This window comes from Sinohyriopsis cumingii, chromosome 1 (assembly GCF_028554795.1).
Source record: "Sinohyriopsis cumingii isolate HCF-2022 chromosome 1, ASM2855479v2, whole genome shotgun sequence".
Classification (NCBI taxonomy): Eukaryota; Metazoa; Mollusca; class Bivalvia; order Unionida; family Unionidae; genus Sinohyriopsis; species Sinohyriopsis cumingii.
Genome location: NC_142961.1, coordinates 109,163,076 through 109,185,502, shown reverse-complemented (window position 1 = coordinate 109,185,502; position 22,427 = coordinate 109,163,076). Strand labels below are relative to the sequence as shown.

The window sequence follows — 22,427 nt, the reverse complement described above, 5'->3', positions numbered from 1 at the left end:
TTCCTCAGTATAAAGACATGCATTATAGCACAATCCAATTTAGAAAGAAGGTAGGGTCATGGACCCAATTACAATAATATTCTTATGAATCATATACCCCTGTATAAGATGATCATGTATATAACATTATTTTGGTTCCATTAAACAGCATTTTTGTGAAAATTTAACAAATATAGGTTACTGTTTGCCACATAGTTAAGTATTTACTTTCAAAAAAATTAATAAGGAAATGCTTGTGTATGAATACATGTATTCGGAGAAAAAAAAACCTATGATGTTCAATAAACTGGTTGTCATGTTGTACCTAGGAGGTTATAGTCTGAGGACACTATTTTCCCCTTTCTTCAAAATTCAGGGGACACAATTTCAAAGGGTGATGGAAACGGGTGTACTTAAAAGACTAATTATTGTAAAATAAATTAAAACAAATGAGATAACTTTATTTGCTTTGACATATTTGCCAACTTAACTTCATCATCTGTATTCAGTTTTTTACGGAACTGGGCCATTTACATTACTGTAATAAATGTTTTATCAATTACTCAAGTAATCAACCCAAAAATGTATTTTTGAATACCTGATTCACTTGAAAAGAGCCGCACTCTGAAACTTACTGTTCCACATTTTTCTCACCTTTAGCTTTAGTGTCCATTTAGTTTTTCTACCTGTTTTTGTACTAATTTGATTTTTTCCCCGAATTTTATTTGTTTTGACAATCAATTGATTGAATGCCAAAATGTGTATTGCTGAATGTTTTTCACCCCAGAAAATTTGACCCTTTGGCCGTTAATTCAACCTGTACAATAGATTACACACGCTGGTTTCAGTGACTTCACACTGCCAATCAGCAGACAACACATCACAAATGATTTGACTGCCAAATGTTTTCAAATGGATATAGTCATTTAATAATAATAATAATAATAATAATTATAATAATAATTATAATAATAATAATAATAATAATAATAATAAAAATAAAAGAGGGTAACTCAATTAGTTAAACACAACAAATCTCCCTGGAGGCCCTGTAAAAAAGTACATATATTATCTATTATGTATTTGGTGATCCTGGCCATTGCTTGCACAAAGAAAGGCATGGACGACCCACACTAACTACAAGGCAGATACTTTTGTTTTTCCTTGATGAGAAATAACACACGGGCATCACACAGGAGTCAAGATTTGGGAGATGTAAGGCAAAAACTGCGCAAGACCTGTAATGTAATCCCACGCTCAAGTTAAAGCAATTGATGGTGTGCGAAAAATTTGAGGGTAAAAAAACTAAAGCCCATGATATTATGGTCAATTTACACAAGAATTTACACAACATATCAATACCATTTAACATATAAAAGTATAACCTGTCTTGAAAGACCACCCTTTCTGCCAAAAATAATGGTCTTTCAAGACAGGTGGTCTCTCTTAACATGTCATTACACTATATAATCAATAAATATGTACATGGAGATCCTGGCCTCTCGAAACAGGTGGTCTCTCATCATGAAGCAGTGGTCTCTATATTGGTGCCAATACTTTTCAGTCTCAATGTTTTTTCTGCCATGCTCACTGATACCTTCAGAGTGATGGCAAACCATTCAACCTCAGAAGGCTTCAAGCAAAAACCAAGGTCATGACAGACATCATGAGAGATTTACTATTTGCTGATGGCTGCATCCTCAACACTGACTCTGAACTGACATGCAACACAGCATTGACAAGTTCTCTATTGCTTGCACAAATTTGGCAGTATAATCAGCACAAAGAAGGCTATCAACAGCCATAAACAAGAATGCCGTGATCAGGCTGCCAGCACTCTGTCTCAGAATATCATCATCGATGACAAAGTTACTGCCAGGATTGAACAGGCCAGCGAAGCCTTTACTAGACTACACGCCAATGTCTGTAACAGAAGATCATTAGTCCATAGACAAAGCTAACAGTGTATGGAACTATAATACTTCCTATGCTACTCACACCTGCAAAATCTGGACAGTGTACCAGCACCAAAGAAAGAAACTGAACCACCACACAACTTGCCGCCGAAGACTCGTCAACATCAAATGGCAAGACAGGATCATGGATACTGAGGTCCTTGCCCAAGCAATGCCTGGTCAGTATCTACACCATCTTGATGCGGCAGTCACAGCTGCGATGAGCAGGCCATGTAGTTCACTTGCTAGACCCCTGGCTTATGAAAAGACTCTTCAATGGCAATCAAGAACAAGGAAAACATTCCAAATGAGACCAAAGGAACACAAAGATGACATCTTGAAGTAGTTTTTCAAGGGTTTTTGGCATAAGCTTGCAAGGCCAACAGGACAGTCACAGCAGAACAACGAGGCGACCAGGAAAGCCAGAGCCAATGACCTCATGATCTGCGTTGCTGCCATCCCCTCTCCACACTATCATGGAACATTCAGGGCACACCTCGACTTCTTCAGCCACCTGTGCACACACAGACCTATCAAACCCCCTAAAACACTGAATGCCTATGTGGTCCTTATCATCTCGACAGAGGAACAAACATGCAGCAATATATCTGGGTCTGTTCAGTTCGAAGTTGGACTAGTTTATAAGTGAATATATACGGTACTTCAATGCCTGAAACAAAATGAGTGACAGGTAATGTGATCAGATTAACAGGGCTGGAAAAGGCCTTTAACATATCCTATTTTTGCTTGGAAGTACTACTGGAACAAAAATCATAAAATCCTGGAACAACTACTACTACTGGAATAAATATTGCAGAATGGTATGCATATCAACCCAACCATATTCTGAAGTTTTAAAAACTTGAACAGTGTAACCCTGCTGTCGCTACCCTTGACAGAAATCTGATTGTATTTTGCAATGTGCACCCAGGTGAGACAATAATGTTCACTCAGGTAAGACAAGAAATATTATCAAAGTCTTGCCAGCTCTAGAGTTTTCCTTTATTAATCCAGAATGCTGGTCTAGTCATGGAGAAATTTAATGGCCAAGCAAACTTGTCACCCTGTTGCTGGCTGCACATCAATAGCTTGTTTACCACCCATGGACAGGGTGTATTTTGTGTGCCTTCTCTCTAGGACATAAATCTATATCGGACTTTGGAGGATGTTATATTTGTTCTACAGTAGTGGTCCCTCATCAGAAAGCAGCCCAGTAGTATTACCCTTGTACAACAAGTACCTCATTTTTAAAGCAGCCCAGTAGTATTACCCTTGTACAACAAGTACCTCATTTTTGCAGATGACGAACCTCACTTATAAACTATACTTTTTTTATAGGTCTCCTAAACAGCATTGTAGTGATGGAGTAATAATTACGTAAAGGCAAAAAATGTTTGTTACCTATTGCACCATTTAAAAATTAAAATTAGGGTAGGTAGTTAGTGTTTGGTATATATATATATATATATATATATATATATATATATATATATATATATAATAAAATAATGAGTAGAATAAATAATCTACTAAGCGATTCAAGCATTGGGCTACATCAGCCCAATCAGATGCACAAATCGATTTCAGGATTATTTTTTTTTAAATTGTTTTAATTTTGTTATTATTATTTAATCATTATAGATATTATATATAATATACTATGAGCTTCAAATACCAGACTAAATCAGATGCACAAATAACGGGGATGGTTGGCCAACATTTCTTTTGGGTCCAAAATATGTTACACTCAACCAGTCTTGAAATAACACTTACTGTGCCACAAATATGGCCTCTCAAGAAAGACAATATCTTGTGACAAGTCTTAACACTATATAATGGATAAATCAGTGTGATAAAAGTATGGTCTCTTAGTACAGGTGGTCTCTGAGGGCAAGTTTTACTGCATATGCATACATTCAAATTTTGTTCAAGTATATTTCATTCTGGCTGGAGCGCCCTTGAATGAGTAACTACTGTACACCCACAGCCTGTGTTTCAGTCTCATAGGGTCAGGCCTTGACCACTAGAGTATTGGGCAGATCAATATTTTCTTTGTCCACACTGGCTTCAAACAGCACCAGCAGTTGTTTTCATCACAATCACTGAAATATCAAAACCATAATTCTAAAATCATAGGAAAGAACCAGAAATCTGAACAATAGACTGCTCTCTATTGAAAATCTGCAGTATAAAGGATACTTAAGTTATGACCATTATTCAATTACAAATTTTGCCTCTTTGTGAGGACCCGTAAATCCGCCAGTAGTCTTCCATCTGTACAAGAAGGCCCAGTTACTACTACTGAACCAAATGGCACATCCAGGGATCATAAAAATGTGATATCCCAAAACTACAATTGTGGTCTAAATTTAATGAATCCTTAATTCTGTATTATCAACAGACATGATTTTGGTCTTCCATAAAAAAATGCTGAACATTTTTTTAAGGGGGTTTGGGTGTCCATCCCCAACGTTCCGGTGCAACTTGTGATCATTAACATAAACCAAAATAATCATTTGAAAAACTAATGAATTTACCAAAAATGTTCAAGCTGACTTCAATAATTTCACAATATTTATTGCCACGTGAATTTGTTCTCCAATACTATTGAAGCTGAACTTGTTCATGTGCATGTCAGTGTTCACGTCGTAATTAAGTCACAATAATTTGTCAATTTTTGCAGCAAATATATTATACTTCTCTCTTTTCACAACAAATCTGTAAAATACACACCCAAGTACATCAACTATATATAAATAATCCCATACATTCGCTCGTCTTTTTCTCCAATGGACACAACCTGTTGATATGTCAGTGGAGCTTTTTTTTGCGGCTTTGGCAATGATTACTTTAGCCTTCCTTTTTGTCACCACTGTCTTTTTTGGCTCAATGTGCAATCATTTCTTTTCCTTCTCAATAACAGCCTTTTTCCTTTCAAGCTGGTGCTTGTATTGGCGACATGCAGTGTGCATATTCTGACAGAGAGCTAGATCAGTTCCCTCATGCAAGAAATCTTTCTTCTTACAGTAATTAACTGCCCTTTTTCCAGATGCCTTCTGAGCTTCAATTTTTCCATATGCAGCTTCTTCTGTAAGTGCTGTTCCGAACTCTTCCAACCACAATTACCATTAATTCAAATCTTTATTGCAGAGGTCACAAAAATGCCAGTCCTCTAGCATTCAGTTTTCTTATAAACTGACCAACTAAACTTCCATCAACTTTTCCCTCCAGCCATTCCCATTTCTGTACATTTTTTAAACCTTTATCAAAACTTTTCGTGTCATGTTCTCTCTCAACAACTCTAGATGCCATGTTTTGCAACCATGCTTCTTTTTTCTGTTGCCATCAGTTTCCATCACATGAAGATTCACTGAATGAATTTAAACCTTTGACCAATCAGAATACTCTTTACGAGAGTCGTGTGCGAACTGATATATGGAACGAATAATTTTACAAGGGTCAATGAGGAATGGGAGTGGACAGACCATTTTTAAAAAGAACGGATCAGAGATGATATAAAAAAACGGACTATATCAAGAAAAATCTGAGTATGGAGAAAAGCAGAATTCCGCTTTAAAACTGAGAAAAATCATGTCTGTATTAAGAAACTAAAGTAACTGAAGTCCAGAAATTGCACTTTTATGGCAGCTCAAGCTAGATACATCATCAATATCTTTGATACACTATGGTACATCATTTTAGCGTCTTTTATGTATGGAGGGATGGGCAGGAAAATTTGCTGGTTACCCATCAAGGAGAAACCCACTTGAGTTGGTTTGTACCATGTCAAGTCTCCACACCCCATTTGTCAGCCATAATAAATTGGTTTGTATATTACGTACATGCAAACGGACTTGGGGGCAGGGGCAGTGTGTGTGCAAAACACATTAAAAACATTCTCAACCAGGACCAGCGAGTTATTTCGAAGTGACTTTCTATTCAGGATGAGAAGCTGTAAGAAGATTTTCAAAATGTCTACCATGGTTGGCCCTAATGATGTCACACCAGCATCGTATTCGTTTAGGACCATTAAAACCAACAAGACATTATGAAATCTTGTAGTGAAAACCTCATATTGGTATATCATCCATTCAGAAAGAGGATCAATAAAATGTTATGACAACAGCATCATACAAAATAGGGATGGTCAGGTAGGAAATTTTGCCAGGTAATGGACAGGTAACTAATTGCCAAGGTCAGTTTTTACCAGGCTGGATTTCTCCACTCACACTTTGTCTCATCCCCCTCCCCAATCAAATTTTTTATCTTACAACCCAGCCATGCCAGGCATTTCACACCAGTGCAAAACCAGGCCTGGTAACCATCCATCCATAGTAAGAAGTTTTCTAGAGAACACTCCTGTATGTCATGAATACCCCATAGGTTAATACAACTGCCTGTGATGTAAGCCTTCTAGTGAAAACCCCATCCTGACATCTTCATGATATTCTATTCAGGACTCAGGACTATAAACTAGGTTTTCAAGATGGATGCCACGGTGGCCATATTGGACCTCAGACTGACACCTTTTCATTCAGTACCAACATCAACATTAGTATTTTAGTGAAAACAAAATGTTAGTATCACCATCCATTCAGGAGAAGTAGCAACAACATTTTTCAAGGTGGCCGCTTAGCTGCCATATTAGATGTCCAAGTGGCATTAATGAAATTTAGAACAAACTTGACCAGCGAATTTAAGGTTTCATGGCAATTTTTTAGAATAGCAAACTTGTGCTAATGGATGATGAAAGATGGACATGGTACCACAGGATGTTCCATTAGCTCATCTTGTCTAGTACAGCTAAAAAAAATGGTCAATATTGCAATAATTTGCAAGAGGAACAGTATTTCTCGACTCCCTCCTCATGGGCCTCCGAGATGAGGTGAAATGAGGTTAGGCTGGGTAAAAGATCAACATGTATTGTGACATCTTCACAATGTAACCTGATTTGGTGTTACTGCCCGAGGCCAAAGGGGGGGGGGGGGGAGAAGGGAATATATGAATGTATCAGGACAGGTATTCTGCAACACATACAGTGAAGAGCATGGGACAACATATAAAACCCACCTAGGACCACCATTACTCAATCCAGCTGTTGGTCTTGGACAGGTCTGACTGTGATGAATGATGAAAGGAAGAATGCAGATTTCCGAACCTTGCAAATGAATTTGACATGGTATTGTTTTGATGAAAAACACTTGCTAAGCATTTCTGGTATGATATGCCCATGCAGCCTGCCTAATAACTTGGTGAAAACATAATATTCATCAAAATTCAGTTCAAAACTGGAGGGGTGGGGGGTCCTTTTATCATCTAGCATGGGATTATTATTGGTACATAATTAGGGCAAGTCCACAAATTATGATCGGAAGTAAAATGGTAGGAGAGTTTATACTAGATGAATCTTTATTTGCTAATCTGACTCTACCATTCTCATAGTCCTCAAATTATTTAACATAGTAAACATGTTGTATTGTACGATGTACTAACGTACCCTAATTACAGTACTGGCTTTTAAATAAGTAAGGCCATTTGGATCATTATTGATGGAAAAATGTTTTAGGGAAAACCATTACTATACTTTGGTACACACTATAACAATTTGATGTAATGAAGAGAGTTTTTTCAAAGTTTTCACACACACACACACACCCTAAACCTACACACACACCCTACAACTACACACAGTGATTTCTATATACCCACAGACTGATATTGACAGAGAAATACCAACACACTGAACAGCTGAAAGTGCTACCCCTGAATCCTACAGAATGTTTGATATAGACATATAGCAAAAAAATAGAAGACATGTTCTAACTTCACACCATGTAATAAAGATATTCCTCATAAAATATAAGATTTTCAATTCTCATCCGAGTCACAAAGTACAAGAATATAAGGATGTTGTTTCTGTTCATACTTCCTCACTACATCATAAACACAAGATCAGCCCATCCGTCACACAGGAATTTCCCTGAACCGTAGCAGAAACAATAATGATCTAGCGTCCAGAGTGTATTGATCTTTTCATTAAAAGCCTTGACATAAAGTACAGCATCACAATATCGCCTAGGGACTGTGCAAGGGATGGAGAGGTGGAAATATGGGGGGGGGGGGGGGTTTCATGTAATATTTAGAGTTATTATTCAATTTGCCACAAGTAAAAGGTCTTTACTACAATGGTCCCTCAGGATAAGTACCTGATTATTAAAACTGTACTGGTTTTAACAAGGGTATGCTTCTGGATTCAGGCATCATACAGATTCCTTTATATTTTTACATATAATGCTCCCATAGCATGTGGTCTTCTCACTATCTTTCCACACATATCTTCTCCAGCAGCTGGCTCACAATTAGAATTACAAGCCTAACTGGATGCAGCAATATCAAAAATATGTTACAGTGTTGTTAAAGTAGACAGCCACAACATTTCTAAAAGTTTAAGGTTTCTAAGCAAGTTGCTGGTAACTGATGAGAAGGCTTGATCGTGTTATTCATTTATAATGTATCACTACACTAAATGAGCCAAACAGCTGTTGATCCATCCTTTTACAGCCTGCTAGAAAATCTTTAATATTTTCCCAGATAAACAAGTGAATAAAATTTTAACCAAAATCCACGTAATACAAATCCATGGTCAAAGGGGCATGCAAGCATGTCGCAGAATGAAATGTCTCAGCTTTATACCAAGTTTGTGAATCCAGTGACGGGTTAAGATAACAAATTTCTAACTCATTTTAATCCCATTTTTCAGCACATGATAAACCATGCAGGCGGCTAGAAAAACCCAGGAAACCCTAGAAAGAGCCACTGACCTACAGGAAGTCACTGGCATTTTTTTCTCACATATCCACATTGATCACGCCAACAGTAGAACACACATGGCCAGGCAATATGTTAGAAATACGTAACATTGAAGCCTTAGATCAATCTGCCACCAAGGATATATATATATATATATATATATATATATATATATATATATAGTAACACTTTCTTAAAATGAAAAGAACATGTCATTTATACTCACAGCCTGAGGGCCAGGCCGTAACTCATATCTTAATCTATGCATAGGGCATGAAACCAGTGGGTCTAACATCCCCCCACCACCACCACCACAGGGTCAGGACCCTGGAAATATAACTGTAGCGGCTCAGTGGTTAGTGCAATGAACAAGTAACATGATGGTTCTAGGTTCAAACCCCACCACAACTAGCTTTCCATTCACATGCATGGATCTCACTTGTAACCTAATTTTGATGATACAACCCAACATACCAATCACAACTGTCCCACAGACTTTTCACAAGCATTAATATGTATAGAAGCCACTAATAAAATATGTAAAGTTCCTCGATCACATTGTGTTATATACCCAATCAAAATATTGTCAGAAATACCGACTCTAAAGTAGTCACAATCTCAGCCAAGCCAAATGGATGCTTCTCATGCTCAATAGTTCACATACCAAATCTGATCATAAATATATACTCTACATGTGACACTATTTGCAGTTTAGATGTGTTCCTGGGGTTATAGTGTAAATCGAACATAATTTTTACAATACGATACTTGTAAATTAAAGAAGTTCTAAGGCAAATTAATACATCTAACTTTTAAAGCAAAGATTATGTAAGCATAATATTTTTCTGTGAGTGATAAGCTGATTGTGCAAGCACATATGAGCTGCATGCACGTCATAGCACATGGCACCATAAAAAAAAACAACACAGTAGACAATCTGGATGTTAGTTCTTTATAAAACCACTCCAGTGGCCTAGTGGTATAGCGTCCACCTTGGACGCAGGACGTCATGGGTTCGATCCCAGGCAGAGACATACCAAAGACTTACAAAAATGGTACTAGGTGCTCAGCATTATGAGGTTAGTGTTAGGACTGGTCGGCCTGGTGTCAGGATAATGTGACTGGTTGGGACATCATGCTACATGTCTGCGGCATGATGCCCCGTTGTTAAACATCACTATAAACTGCCACACTGCAGACATTGTAGTGATATGACTGGAAACTGTTAAAGCTATGTTAAAAATCCAAATCACACACACACTCTTCTTTATAAAGGGCATGAAAATGAAAAGCTCATATATATAATTGGCATATAGCAAGCATCACCTGCATAGTGTTCATAAGACCAGCCAATGAGATGCAAAACTACCTCATTAATCAGTAAAGATGTTGATCATAGGTGAACACATTCAAGACATCAACAATATAAACTTTACAAACCAGATCTGACTTTACAAATCCATTTACTCAACACCTAAGACAAGCTCAAAATTTGGGGATGGTGTGTGGGTCATGATCACTTTGTAATGCTTTGTGTTCTTCAAGTTTTATAATAAACATGTTTTATTACCTTCATTAGTATTTAAATGTACAATATTCTTCTATTACCTCTTGTGTTCAATGTCAAGATAGTTTCACATTTTCTTGCACAGACATGAAAATGTACACGTTTACTATTTCAAGCAAGTTTTGACAAATAGGGAATAAATATTTTCATTTAAATGTATACAGGAACCTTGCTGCCGGCAGTTTGTGAGCTCCAAAACCAGCCAAGCTTGCGGACTTTAAACACTTGGCTTGTCAAAGATTGTTCTGAAGTAGGACACCAAACCTCAAGGTGACTAGGTGAAAATTCTTAACAATACGAATGGATGATTCTTCAATGTGTGTTTGGAAATAAAAGGCACTTCTCCCTAATGACTAGCTACCTGGATTTAGTTAAAAGCACAATCAATGTACCAAAATTTTGGAAGCACAAGTGAAGTCTGTCATCTATTGTTTTTCATAAGAAAGACACAAGACTGGTACACATTTACACTTAGACAAATAAAAAACTGGATTAAAATTCATTCTCAAATGCAGCCTCATTGAAGACTGTTTTGATGCATGCAACTTATTTCAAAGAGATATGTAAATGTCGGAGCTGAAGTCAACACAACACTTCTCAGCAGAGAGTGAATTCAATGATAATGAAATGTGAAATGTACCTGTGATCAACAGAGTTTTACTTTCTTTCCTTTCTATTTAAATCTGCTTGAGAACCTTTTTTTGGCTAAAGAAAAAATGTTATGTTATATTAAAACATCATCGGAATTTAGTTTATACAGTGTACTTTCAACTTGTTCCAATTTTCAGTGAAGTCATTTACCAAATCGCTCTCTATCTCTCTTTCAATCTGGTGGAGGAAGAACCCAGAAAAGGAAGAACCACCAACCCACAGAAACCTAATGGCAAGCTTTCTCACATACCAACACTGGCTGAACTAGAGAATTGAACACACAGGGACAGTGATCTTATTTTGTTGATCTGTAAACACAAATACCCTAGACCATTCAGTCACCCAGTTTATCTGTCTTTGCTCTTTTAACTATATCTGCATTGTAACCTATTTTCCAATCTATAAATCGATGTACTTGTCTACATGTGCTTTATATATATATATATATATATATATATATATATATATATATATATATATATATATATATATATATATATACATACATATAATTCTTTTAACTTCAATTATTGACATATGATTTTCAAGGTGCAAAGAACTGCTTTTTTTTAATACAAAAATTACTTAAAACATCCCATTTTTATTTTACCTTCTCCAAGTTGGGTGCAATATTATGTTGTTACCTACGGGGGGAAGCTGAAATCTCTCAAGGGCACATTCTGTTCTTCAGTCAGCTTGTTGTAGAGCCCTGTCTGATCAAACTCCGATCCAAAATAAAGCTCTGCAACATTTTGTGCCATTTTCGGCATATGATAGCCCTATATATATATATATATATATATATACCACTTTGTTGATAACTCGTGAACTCGCTTATAACGCAGGGTCAGCTGCTGTGGATCCCATTTTTTAGAAAATCCCCAAAAATTGATCCCTATTTGTTCAACTTGAAGAAAATCGTGATCAAAATTGGTAACGGAAACTTTGATGAATTGCTCGTTTTATCGTCGAAAACGATAGATAGGACCTGGAAATTTTTAATCAACACAATGAAATATCAAATTTAAAAATAGGTCATACAATATTTTACATTTTTTTTCTCCAAGCGACATTCTTAGTACACTGCAATTAACAATATGTAAGGAAATTTTGATCAATGAAAATGTCATATGTCGAGTAGAGGCAGTACTTTAATAAATAAATACAAATTAATAATTTTTTATCAATTAAAATTTGTGTTCTAGTTCTATCATTTAGTTCCTTTTAAGTGTTATTGTCATAAATTCAATGTGTCCTCTTGTAAATAGACATAAAATGAGTCAATCTACCGTAACAGCTATGTACAGAAGCGCTGCTTTGAGAACCTAATTAAGTGTCGACCATGTTTTGATGACTTCCGAAGTATTTGTTGCATTGCTGCACTGAATTAAAAGCTGGCCTCCTTTGTATTATCACGTTAGTTATGTCTTTTGAATCGAATAAAGTAGGTGGAATAAAATAAAATTAAAAGGCACGAAAATCCTACAAACTTAAAATCTAGTGGCCCCGGTCGTATTTCGGGAGAACTCACTTCATTTGATCAATCAAACACTTAAGATGTTATTGTGTATGTAACAAAAACTACCTTAAATTAACCAACTCTTTCCCTAACTGTGATCAAAGATAACAAGTCAGCCAAGTAAAACGATTACTTCGTAAAATAGAGTTTGATTTCACAGATATGGACCATTGTGGGCAAGCGAGTTTCAGAGAATTCTTGAACTGGTACTTAGAGACAGCCTCAAGGATAAGAAGTTTCATTATTAATTCCAAATTATTAATTCACGACTTAATTATTGTATTAACTGAGCAATACAAAAATTGAGTTTTAATGCAGATAATCATCTCATGAAATAAATGTAGTGTGTTTTTGAAGAAAAGGAATCTTGTTTGGTGGTGTATCAACAATTAGTCTAGTTCCCTGCTCTGTGGACTAACAGGATAATATTAACACCACTCCGGGAACCAGACTCGTCAAGAAAACAAAAAGCAGTGGCAGTGTCATAAGACAGATTTTTTACGCGCACACATGATGGTTGTTGAAAATAAATGTTATTTAAACAGAATAACGAACAACTGTAAAACAAGGATTAAGTCAATAAACAGCCCCGTTCCCACATGCCACTCCCCTCCCCTGTTTTCCAAATTTTGCAGTCTATCTATGACTGAAAGAAAAACTTAAGGAAAATCCTAGTAAAAACCACCACCCACAGGAAGCTACTGGCAAGCTTTCTCACTTGCCCACATTGGATGAGACCAAGACTCAAACCCACAAACTGCTAGACCATGTCAGTCATATGCACAGATGTTCATAATTGATCTGACACATCTTTTAAGACATAAGCTTACATGCCAAATTTTATCAAGATCTTAACAGAATTGTGGGCTTGAGCGAGTTCACATGCTCAGTCAATCAGGCACAACTTTGCATCATCGAGGTGTGCCAATCTTGGTTATAACCCAAGTCTTCTGAAATCTTAAAAAAAAAGGCTTCCATACCAAATTTTGGTCAAAGACCTGATGAGAAACATGGCATATAGTAATTTCACAATCCCAGCAAATCCGATGCAAGATCACCCAATTACCATGCATCTCACCCATTATCCATCTTTACGGAGATCTTGATACAATTATATATTACATTTTTCGTAAAGATCAAATCACAAATAAAGATTCCACAGTGATAACTAGATCTGCCAATCAGATGCAAGAGTACCTCATTAATATACACGATTCTTGATCATAACTGAACTGATCTGAGATCTCAATGATGCAACTGTGTTCTTAACCTCCACCAATCAGGTACTAGATCAACTCATTATTATGCATAGATCCTGTGTGTATTGAAACGAAGATACAGATGATATGAAGCAATATTCCAAGTTTTCTCAACCTCGGTTTAATAAAAAGGGCCTCCACTGAGGTAAAAATAAAAATAAAATATTATCTGATAGAATGCCATGCCATAAACCAAGGGTCTCAAACTCGAACCACCACAAGGGTCACATTCTGTCCAGTACAATGGCCCACAGGCCGCACCAATGAAACTTTATCATACAACGAAAGCTGCTAACATAAACGATACCCAGTTGAAATGTTAAAAATGAGAAGTAAGCAATGCAACAATCAAATTTTGATTAAAACTGGCTGGCTGTGAAGACAAACAATTTGTATTATTATTTTACTAATTCCTGGTGTTGTTACATGCTGCCGGAAATAACTCTGCATGCGGCCCATATACGATGTCTAATACGTCACTGCCATAAGTTCACTAGGCCTCACAGTCAGGTGAACTCAAAACATCTTAACACCTTCACAAGGCAAATATACTCCACATCAAGATTTGGATTAATAAATATACACGACCCTGATCTGCTGGTTCTTTATACAATGGCATATCTAGATCGGCAGCTGGGAAAGGCAACACAATGAGAGTTCATTTTAACAAACAGGATGTGGCTGTGTTTATTCCTTTTTCATTAATTATGGAAATATTTAGCATACGACATTTTTTTAACAAAACACCTTAAGAACCAAGTTTTGTTGTACACTGCAAGTAAACAGGAAGAAGTTTCTTGAGACGCTGAATACATGCTAAAACTGTGCCCTTAAAGACAAGCTACATTCTACTATTTCAAACATTTGTATGTATGCTGCATCTGTAAAACATGTACACTCAAATCTGACCCAGCTTCCTGAATAAAGCAATTAACAGGTCATGAAGAGCCCCAACTTCAGTCCCCTAAAAACTTCATGTATATAGTTTGCCACTATACCATGGTCACTGCTAAAGTGACCAATAACTACAACTTTTCAGTCCTATGGACCTTCATTTACTGCACAAATATATACCACTTGGCAGCCCAAGATAAGTTTAAAATTGTGATGGGCAAGTATAATTTTCTACTGCCTATGAAGTATGATTTTCTATTGCCTATGAAGTAGAATTTTCTATTGCCTATAAAGTATCATTTTCTATTGCCTATCAAGAATTTTATACCAACCAATAAAGAAAATACAGAATTTTTTCTCTCATGTTGATTCAAATCTTGATCCTGAAAAGTTAACTACTTTTTCCAACCCCGGTGTGTAAAGGGACAGACCCTCCTTGGGGTCAAAATGTCCATTTTATTCCTTATCTGCATCAGACACTTCCACTTCAAAAGACTTGATTTTCATTTATTTTCTCCTTTATTTTGTATTTTTTTATCATTTCTGGTAAAGCACACTTACATAACTCTTACCTGTATATAAAGACCACTTGGTTACAATGACTGCTTTTGTATATCCCCTTGAGCATTTGTTACCCACAGGTTTGATTATGAATCATGTATCCATCAGCTTAGACCCACTCACTAAAATCCTATAGACTACCATATTTACTCAAGTTCAGGTCCAAACAACACTGACCCAGCTCTACTACCGTATAATGTGCTGACATATCAAGGTCTATTTTGTATGTTTTATCAATTACTCTTAACACACCCAGATGTGTCAGATCCAGCCTGTACAAGACCAATATCGATAATGCTGAATACAAAAGCCAGCGTTGGTTGCATATGTGAAATGTTCATGCCTAGTACAATGAAACCTGTCTTAGCAAACACCTCCATGAAAAGGAAATGCCCATGTTGATATGACCATCGATTCAGGAGAAATAGCAGTAAGATTTTTAAGATGACTGACATAGTGGCCATACTGGATGTCAGAGCAACATTATTTGCATTTAGGAATAACAAGATTTTCACGATGACCACAATGTGGCAATGTTGAATTTTCAAGTATGCCCCTTTCATTAAAGTTCAATCAGACATCGTAAAATCATTTAAAATGAGCCCCATGTTGATATGAACATCCAATAGCAACAAAAAAGATTATCAAGATGAAGCTATATTGGATCTTTGGGCAATAGCATTTTAAGTGAGGTCAGGTAGACAATATGAATTTGCCCATAACATTTGATCGCAATCCAAGGATTTTAGGAGGAATTACGCCAAAAAGCTTGTGTGACCATCCATTCATGAGCAGTAGCCATAATAAGAGTTTCAAGTTGGCCATATTGGACGTCAAATCAAAACCAAGTAGTTAGTCTTTCAATGAAAATGGGACGTAGCTTTTTATAATCCACATAGAAGGAGTGGCAATAAGATTTTTTAAGATGGCTCCAGTGGTGGCCATAATGGGTGTCAGATAGGCACCATTTTCATTTTAACCAAATAAATATTGAATGAAGTTTTTAACTGAAAACCCCAAGTTCACATGACCATTCTTTCAGAAGGAGTAGTTTAAGAAATATTTGAAGATGGCCACTGATTCGGCTAGATTGGAAGTGCGAGCAGCACTGTTTTTATTTACGACCAAGTAGACAATAATGTTTCAATTCCCAGACGAAGTAGTGATAACAACTTACAATGGATCATAAGCTCTTCTCATCTATGACCAGTACACTTAACGCTAATAACAAGAACATTGTTCATTTCAGGCGATGTCTTTGTTCCACTAACCATGTATTTTATAGATGGTGCAAATTAAATTGCTTATATTGCACCCCAATCTGATTCAAATCAGATCTCCGCTATCAAACGTTTATGGGTCATGTTCTGGTGACCTTTGAATTAGCCAATGGAAATGCAACTTTCAAAAATCTGAAAGTGAATCAAATCGTTCAGCACACATTCATGCTCTTCATCCACACTGCTAAATCTTCAAATGTGAAGATATAAGACTTCATCTGATTGGTTGATAAAATATATATATCCATGTATACTGTAAAGTATATTGCTTATGTCAGATGACATATGACACATTGTTTATTGATGTTAACACAGAGAAATCAGTCATGTTGTTTTGCATTCAAAGTGTTCAATATGTTATCAAACTGAAGAGTTCTTAATTTCAAACACATTCAAGCCATCTATACAAGCCACAAAACTCATGGTACAAGATGGTCTTCGAGATTCAGATAACAGCTACTCTTTGATAAAAATAACCAGCCATGATTGGCTGAAAACTAGCCCTGGCAAATAAAGGTAAAAAAAAAAAGCCTCATCCATGTAAGAGCCAAAATTGACACAGTTAATAATCACAACAGGGATTAAGCTCTGGAGAAATCACACAGATTCAAGATGGGATGCACAACAGTACAGTAAAATCAACCCTATTTACATTACACCTGTCAAAGCAGCCATATTAAATTACTTGTCCAAAAAATAAAACTACATTTTACAGTCTCTATAAAGTATCAAAGGAAATGAAGCTGTATTCAACAGCCACCTTTTCTTAATTGGCCAGATTCTACATCGCACAGGAGCATGCTTAATACAGTTAAAACTGGGCATGCCTCCGGGAGCGAGTGAAATATTGACTATGGGAAATCAAACTGAAATGTATTCATATATTAAGGAGGATTTACCACATACCTTTTGCATGGTATGCAGTCAAGTCCCAATTGCACAGACTAAATCGGTTAAAATGCTCACCAATTAAACAGAGCCATCACAAAACTGTACTCATGATTTGAAGTATTAAACGTTATTCCAGGTATGTAAATCTTGTTCTTAATGTTCAAAGGCAGCATTCTGTTTGGTCGCAATATTTTAGTGAAAGACAAGTAAAGTTTTATGTCAACATTTTCAGACCCGCCGACCCAAACAAGACCAACTCAGTAACGTTGACTTTTCAGTTTTCGGTAAGGTGTAACAATGTATAAATTACCACTACTGTCAAGCTGGAAAATGTGCATTTAAAATTCCAAAAGTATAAGACTGATGCAGCGCCAGTAAACTTAAGTGCAACTAGGCCAACAAATTTGTAAAGTTAATTTGAACCTTATTTACCTCCAGTACACTTTCACAAACTGCAGTTCCGAAAAATACTGAGCTCAATGACTTGATGCTATACCTCTGCTTGATGTAATCCGTTAAAAACAAAAATTCACATGGCCTGTGGTGATGGCAATCATCTTTCCCACCATGTGCCATATTCAAATCAACACAATGTTGTCCTTGTTGCTTTCTTTCCTCCAAGAATCTGAATATTCCCTTTTGTTTTTCTGTACAATTAAAACTTTTTAAGAGGTTTATTGTCCCTTTCATTCTGAAAAATATCACTTTGTGAACACCATTTTTTAAATAAATAACTAAGAGCTTCATCATGCAGATGTTATGAGTCACAAAATATGTGCAGTTTAAAGCATCTATGGTACCCCTGTAAAGCTGGTCTGGTTCCCTAACCAACTCCAGTGAATTGTGTGTGTGTGTGTGTGTGTTTTGGGTTTTTAATGTAGCTCTAACAGTTTTTCAGTCAAATAGCTACGATATATGCAGTGTGATAGTTTACAATGACAACTAGCACTGGGGCATCATGCCATAGACATTTAGCATAATGTCCCACCCAGTCACATTATCCTGACACCAGGCCAACCAGTCCTAACACTAACTTCTTAATGTTCAGCAGCAAGCAAGGCAGCTGTTAGTACCATTTCTGTAAGTCTTTTGTATGATTCGGCTGGGATCAAACCCACGACCTCCCGCATCCGAGGCGGACTCTCTTACCACTACGCCACTGGAGCAGTCCAGTAAATTTAATTTGAAACCCAGATCTGAATCAAGCATAGACAAGCCAGTAACACAAAGAATCGTTTTTCCATAACGTGCTTTTATTTCTCAAGTCTATATTTTAAGAGTCATTTCCTTAAGACTTGGGGCAAAAATTGTAAGGGTTGGCAGGTCTGCATTTTGTGTAACAACAGTTCCTCTAAATCGGTAAATCTTTAAATACATAAATGTAGCCTTCTTATTGGTCCGAATGTCTTTGAATAAGAGTAAAATAAAGTTTCTTTATGATTTACAGGGGGGAGGTGTTGTCCTGTTGGTTCTACCTATGATTGCAATTCACAGGAACTGCATAGCTCCTGCTGCCTCATTATGCAACATCTGATCTGGGCTCATGTCTCTAGCTGAATATATACCGTATATTTCCAACAGCAAAATACACAGAACTAGACCTGCCATCACATAATGCACTGGCAGATCTGGGTCCATGCAGTTTGCTAGAAGCAGTCAGCAGAGCACACATCAACCCTGATCTGTCAGTGCATTACAGGATGGCAGATGGGGTCTATCATGTTTGCAGATTGAATAGACTTATAAGCAAGCATATAAGGTAAATATGGTCAAGCAATGGAAAGGGGTTGGATTGAGGAAATAAAATGTGGTGATTAGCTACCCTCATATTCAGTAAATGATAATTAAGCCCAGAATAATAGTAATAGTTCTGTTTCACACATATATGGTATTTTTTAAAAGTAGGCATCATATACAGTAAAATGTGCGTGCGTGATTCAGACTTTTAAATTAGCTTTAACAATTTCCAGTCATATCACTGTGATGTCTTCATTGTGGCAGTTTATAGTGACAGCCTAGCACTGGGGCTTCATGTCAGAGACATGTAGCATCATGTCCCACCCAGTCAAATTATCCTGACAACAGGCCAACTAGTCCTAACACTAACCTCTTAATGCTAAGCACTAACCGAGGCAGCTGCTTGGACCATTTTTGCAAGTTTTTGGTATGACTCGGCTGGGGGATTGAACCAGCGACCTCCCACATCCAAAGCAGACACTCTAACCACATAAGCCACCGGAGTTGTCAGCAGTAGAATAGGAAAGAGCAAGCAGGGCAAATGGGGGCGGGGGTCCAAGTGACAGAGATGGTGTATTAAGTGAACACCAAGCAGCCTTTCTTTATTTAATTCAAGGATGCATGGCATGTTCGATAAACTCTCAAGCACGTCTAAGTGGCAACTAGTGAATGCCACAATGTTTCACCTTGAGCATGGGATCACAAGTTTGCCCCAAATCTTGGCCCTGTCCACTCCACCCCACCCACTCCCTTGCTTTTTTTGTTTGTTCAGGAAAATATAATTGAAAAGTACACCAACAATGACTAAAGTCACTTAAGGTTATAACTTTATGATGGCAATGAATGTTCATTTTAAAACAATGTAGTCAGCAATGAATACATTCGAGGCTTGGCAGAGTTGCAGCTTAAAACAACATCAGTGTAATGCATTTTCCACTTTGAAAATAATAATTTATTAATCTGAGAGAAAGGTGATTGCAAAAACATGGGTATTTGTTATAAAAAATACTGGTAGTACCAAATGAACACTAAAATCAAAATCGAGAACAGACAATTCCTTTTCAGGTTAAGCAGCTATTCAAACTTCCTGATGTTCTCAGGAGTTACCCAAGTACATGATCTAACAAACACGATAGTACAGTGCAGATAGCAAATTTATAGTGGTAAAGCTGTTGAAACAAAATGACTATTTAACTGTGCACTACTAGTGAGTGCATTGTGGACTACGATTTTCCTTTGATCTTTTTAAAATGTTGCATCTCCACAAATTTCAAAGGTTAGTGACACAAGGTCTCCTGTCATAAAGATCCTATGTGGTGCATACCTTTTTGCACCAAGATACACCTCAGGAGGATTTTTCAGACGAGTTTATATAATAAAAATAGGACTTTGTATTTTAAGGCTTTGACCTATTTTTTCATTTATCTTTATCTTTCATGCTGGGGGGGGGGGGTATCTAATGTATAAACACCATGTAGTCAGGACTTCCATTTAACCCTATATAGAAGACCGACATTTAGTCCAAGAACCCACACAATATTCTTTTATGACCATCCCAACACAGACATGATGGATAGCTATGCCAGCCTATTTCAACCAATTTTGTTGTCTGCCAAGTAATAGCATCAGCTCTCACTAAATCTTAATATTTTAACATACGGAAAGATAATGTCCCTTTACAGATCATCCTAAATTATTTACTATAAAATAAACTGTACGTTTCGAGTCCCTTCCTTTTACCCCAAACCCCGTCGGGGGCCTCCATGAGAGAGTTTATTGATCAGTAAGTACATGCACATGTATCTTTACTTCCTCGCTCACACTCAAGCCTACACATATCATATCACTACTGTATGTACTAATCCCAATGATCTTGAATATACAGAAAGTTATGAAATCTTTAGAAAAATTCAGGGTAACCCAAGCATCTAACAATCACAGCTGATCTTGCTTAGAAGGCAGGCCTTTTAAAATATATCTTAGAATATAAAAACATTAGATCATTTAACAAAAACGCGTTTTGTTCTCGTATATTCTAATGTGTTTATATCCCGCATTTTAATAAAACAATCCAATATTGTTATACCCTAAACTGATGCATTTTCAAAGGCCTGATGTTGGAGCCACGTTGTTCCCCAAAGTGTGGTGTATTTTTTTTTTTACTTACTTCTGACAAGAATGTCTGTGCGCTTTTCTGTGCCCCGACGTGTAGTAAATATTCGTATACATATAAAGCTAACCTGAAATTAAGAAAACAGTTGGTCAATTATGGGGCAGACTTCTCAGATTTTATTTGTTCTTTTTATTATTATTATTATTTACATGTCTTGGATAGCCACTTGGTCTACATGTACAAAAATCAATCCACCGAGTCGGACTAGACTCGAGTCGGTAGTTCATGTACCAATTGCTAAATATACGATTTACATAACAGTAAACCCAAAATCACGATTTAAACGTATTTCTTACAAGATATTCAACTGTTATATACTTAGATTACATATGTATGATAATCTAGAATGAAATGCGATCACATGGAAATATGTAAATCGATGGGTGCAAATAATAACGGGAACAGCTATTATTCCTACATTTGAATGGGGCATCCCCTAAGCGCAGGTGGAAAATGGGAGTTTGCAGAAACAAAGAGATGAGTAAACTTAACACAGATCAGACCACGCAGGATTTCATAAAGGATCTAAATAATAAATTTACAGCATCAAAAATACTTTACTTACTTTTCTCTTGCCTGTGCATCAGAAGGGACAGTCGAACCTTTCCCTTTTGCGTACATGCTGCGAGCTGAACTGTCACGCACCTGTCAAGCCATCAAGGACGACACTGACCCTGTTGTCTTAGCAACAGAGAGAAGACCCTGCCGGGAAGCGATTTGATTGGTGAGCTATTTTAATACACTTGGAGCAACTTGAAACAGTCCGCCCCTAACCATCATGTGTTACAGCGACAAAGACTTATTGGCGCATTGCCAATTATCCCGATCTATTTTGTTACATGTAGATCGAACCTGTAAATAAATTGAGAGGTGATTTCTTTGGAAAATACACTCGATACAAGATTCTGTATATTTAAGTTAAGAATACAACATTATTGGTATGTAGGAAGACAGACTTTTGGAGCAGAATAACAAACTCCACTACTTTTTATCCTGAATTTTTCACTTCTTTTTTGTTTGCTAAAAACAGATAAAACGTAATTTCAATTATTTGTTCAGAACATTGGATTGTACAAATTATTGTCATACATTTCAAACTTTAAGAACCAAAAAAAAAATATGAATGGCTGTTGGATAAGAATTTTCGGAGA

General features: G+C 36.7%; 1 protein-coding gene across 17 annotated transcripts in view; it reads right to left on the bottom strand.

Annotated features, from left to right (window-relative positions):
- LOC149807575 (single-stranded DNA-binding protein 2-like) overlaps positions 1 to 21,934 on the bottom strand; it is a 202,057-nt gene extending 180,123 nt beyond the window's left edge. For all 17 annotated transcript variants that reach the window (XM_089968132.1, XM_089968104.1, XM_089968144.1 and 14 more), the window contains exons 1-2: positions 21,842 to 21,934; positions 21,271 to 21,343 (exon numbers count right to left, since the gene is read on the bottom strand). In XM_089968132.1, the coding sequence (XP_089824258.1) occupies positions 21,271 to 21,343; positions 21,842 to 21,897 (129 nt within the window). In that variant the 5' untranslated portion in view covers positions 21,898 to 21,934. The remainder of the gene's footprint in view (positions 1 to 21,270; positions 21,344 to 21,841) is intronic.
- Positions 21,935 to 22,427: the final 493 nt, after the last annotated feature.